The 2,331-nt window shown below is 37.6% G+C and overlaps 1 protein-coding gene across 1 annotated transcript in view; it reads right to left on the bottom strand.

The window, feature by feature from the left end:
- The window catches only part of LOC107605652 (polyadenylate-binding protein 2-like), a gene marked incomplete at its 5' end in the record, with an annotated part of 4,808 nt that overhangs the window by 1,023 nt on the left and 1,454 nt on the right, over positions 1–2,331 (bottom strand). The window contains 5 exon segments of the mRNA XM_016307602.2: positions 2–115; positions 374–511; positions 1,061–1,150; positions 1,230–1,307; positions 1,395–2,051. Of these exon segments, the coding sequence (XP_016163088.1) occupies positions 2–115; positions 374–511; positions 1,061–1,150; positions 1,230–1,307; positions 1,395–2,051 (1,077 nt within the window).

Raw genomic sequence — 2,331 nt, 5'->3', positions numbered from 1 at the left:
CTCGTCGTCCACCTGGGCGCTGACCCTGCTGAACCATTGGAACAAAGAAGCTAGGCATTGGAGCACCACCGGGCCTCATCCCAGGAACAAGTTGCTGCTGGTAGCCAAATCCAGCCTGTATTTATTACAAAAGACCAATGATTAACTGTCATTCCTGAAACTAGAGTTTAAACAAAACACATTTCCTACAGTAATACTACATGACAGTATCCCCTTGAGCACAACAAAGTGAATAAACTCGAATACGAATAATTTCGAAGCCAATATTAAATTCCATCTCTACATTAATTCAAGTTATGAATTTCAACAAAGAAATTTTCTATTACATGATATCAAAAGAGGAATATACAACTTGTAACTTGTAAGGAATTACCTGTGGGGGAATCATGGCTGGGGGTCCTTGCCCGTACAAAAATTGTTGCCCTAAACCAGGAGCACCAGGAGGATAAAGTGGCATCCGTGGTGCAACAGAAGGTGTCATCGCAACAGGCCTCATTTGTGAAAATTGTGCCTTCAAGAAATCAAAATTACAGTAATGCAGTGATCAGAAAATAACTGAATATGGAACACCGTGCCAAATCCAAGCTTAAAGGAAAACACTCGTCACCAAAGCTTGCAACAACTTTTAAGGGGGGATCAATACATACATGAAATGAATCAAATAAATTAAGCATATCTACTGAAGCCATTTAGTTCTACATGCTCTTTAATTTGATAATATCAGGGATCCTACTGGTCTTTTTGGTCATATTCAAACAACAGATGAACAATTATGTACAACTTTTATTTCCTCACTAACACATCCAAAAATAATTTATCTTTTATTATACAGACTCACGCATCCAAGCCAACAATCTCATCTACGTGCTCTGAAGAACCAAAACATCAAACTCTCAAGATGACTTTTTCTACAAATTTATCTACCTTTACCAATCTAACAACATTGAAATTAACAGAGAAGTATACGAAATAATCACCATTTAATGGCCAAAAAAGGAGAATAATTGCATCTCATCAGTGTATTCTTAAAGCATAAAAATAACTACTGATATACCGTTACCTGTAACCTAGCTCTTCTCTCTTCCTTTCTCTGAGCAAGGGCAACGTACAGAGGCTTCCCAGCAATCATTTTACCATTCATCTCCGTAAGCTACATGTACCAACAGATTTGAAAAGAATTCGCCATATAAAAGATACAAAAGAATAACAACAAATAGCTTGATACTTACAGCTCGAGATGCTTCCTCAGGAGTTGAAAATGAAACAAATCCTGATCCTCTACTGATTCCATTTGGATCGCGCATAACCTGCATAAAATACATCAATAAATTCTCGCTGCCAACAAGATGGATAAGACAAATAAGCTTCAAGGAGAACATTTCCTACTGGCACACCTTGCAAGAGGTTATTGAACCAAACTCGGAGAAGAGTTCTCTTAGCTTTTCATCATTGATGGTATCATCCAAGTTCTTGAGATACAAGTTCACACCTTGGTATTTATCAACAGATTCTTTAACAGTTTGCTCAAACCGTCTTCTCAGCTCATTCTCTCGCTCAGATTTTTTCTGGGCTTTTCCAACATACCACTCCTTGTCATCAATTTTCTTTCCATTGAGTGACTCAACAGCTTTGGCAGCATCTTCTGGGTTTTCAAAATTAACAAACCCAAAACACTTTGATTTACCATCTGCATCTCTCATTACTACAGCACTAGTGATTGTCCCATACTCTCCAAAAATTTTCTTCAAGTCATCATCTGTCACCGACTCAGACAGGTTTTTCACATAGACATTATTGAATGTCGTCTTACCCAAAGCATTATCTCTATCTTGCTTACGTAAGAAATGACCCACATAGACCTGCTTATCATTGATCAGCATGCCATTTAACTTATCGATTGCATTCTGTGCAGACTCCTCGGTGTCGAATTGAACAAAACCGTAGCCTTTTGACTGGCCAGAAGCATCAGTCGCTATTTTGCAAGAAAGAATATGTCCAAAAGAAGAAAAAGTATCATGTAAAGCTTTGTGATCAATTGCCTTATCCAAATTCTGCACATCAAAAATCAGGAAATTATAAGATTCAAAAATAAAATACGACACAGAAACAATAGATAACCAAAACTTAATTAACGAGCCACAGCTCATTAAGAGGCACTAATTAAGAGAACAGGAAGCTTCACAGTTGAATGATTATGATAACCGCTTACTGTTTACTACCCAAATTTCTTTATTCAATCTTGTTCCTAGATATTTATCCTAGTTTCACACCAACCCCCTTCCTCCATTGCATTGTGCCCCAATCCTGATATAGTCACGAACAATCCCAACC

This window comes from Arachis ipaensis, chromosome B06 (assembly GCF_000816755.2).
Source record: "Arachis ipaensis cultivar K30076 chromosome B06, Araip1.1, whole genome shotgun sequence".
NCBI lineage: Eukaryota > Viridiplantae > Streptophyta > Magnoliopsida > Fabales > Fabaceae > Arachis > Arachis ipaensis.
This window is presented reverse-complemented; position numbering and strand designations above follow the sequence as displayed.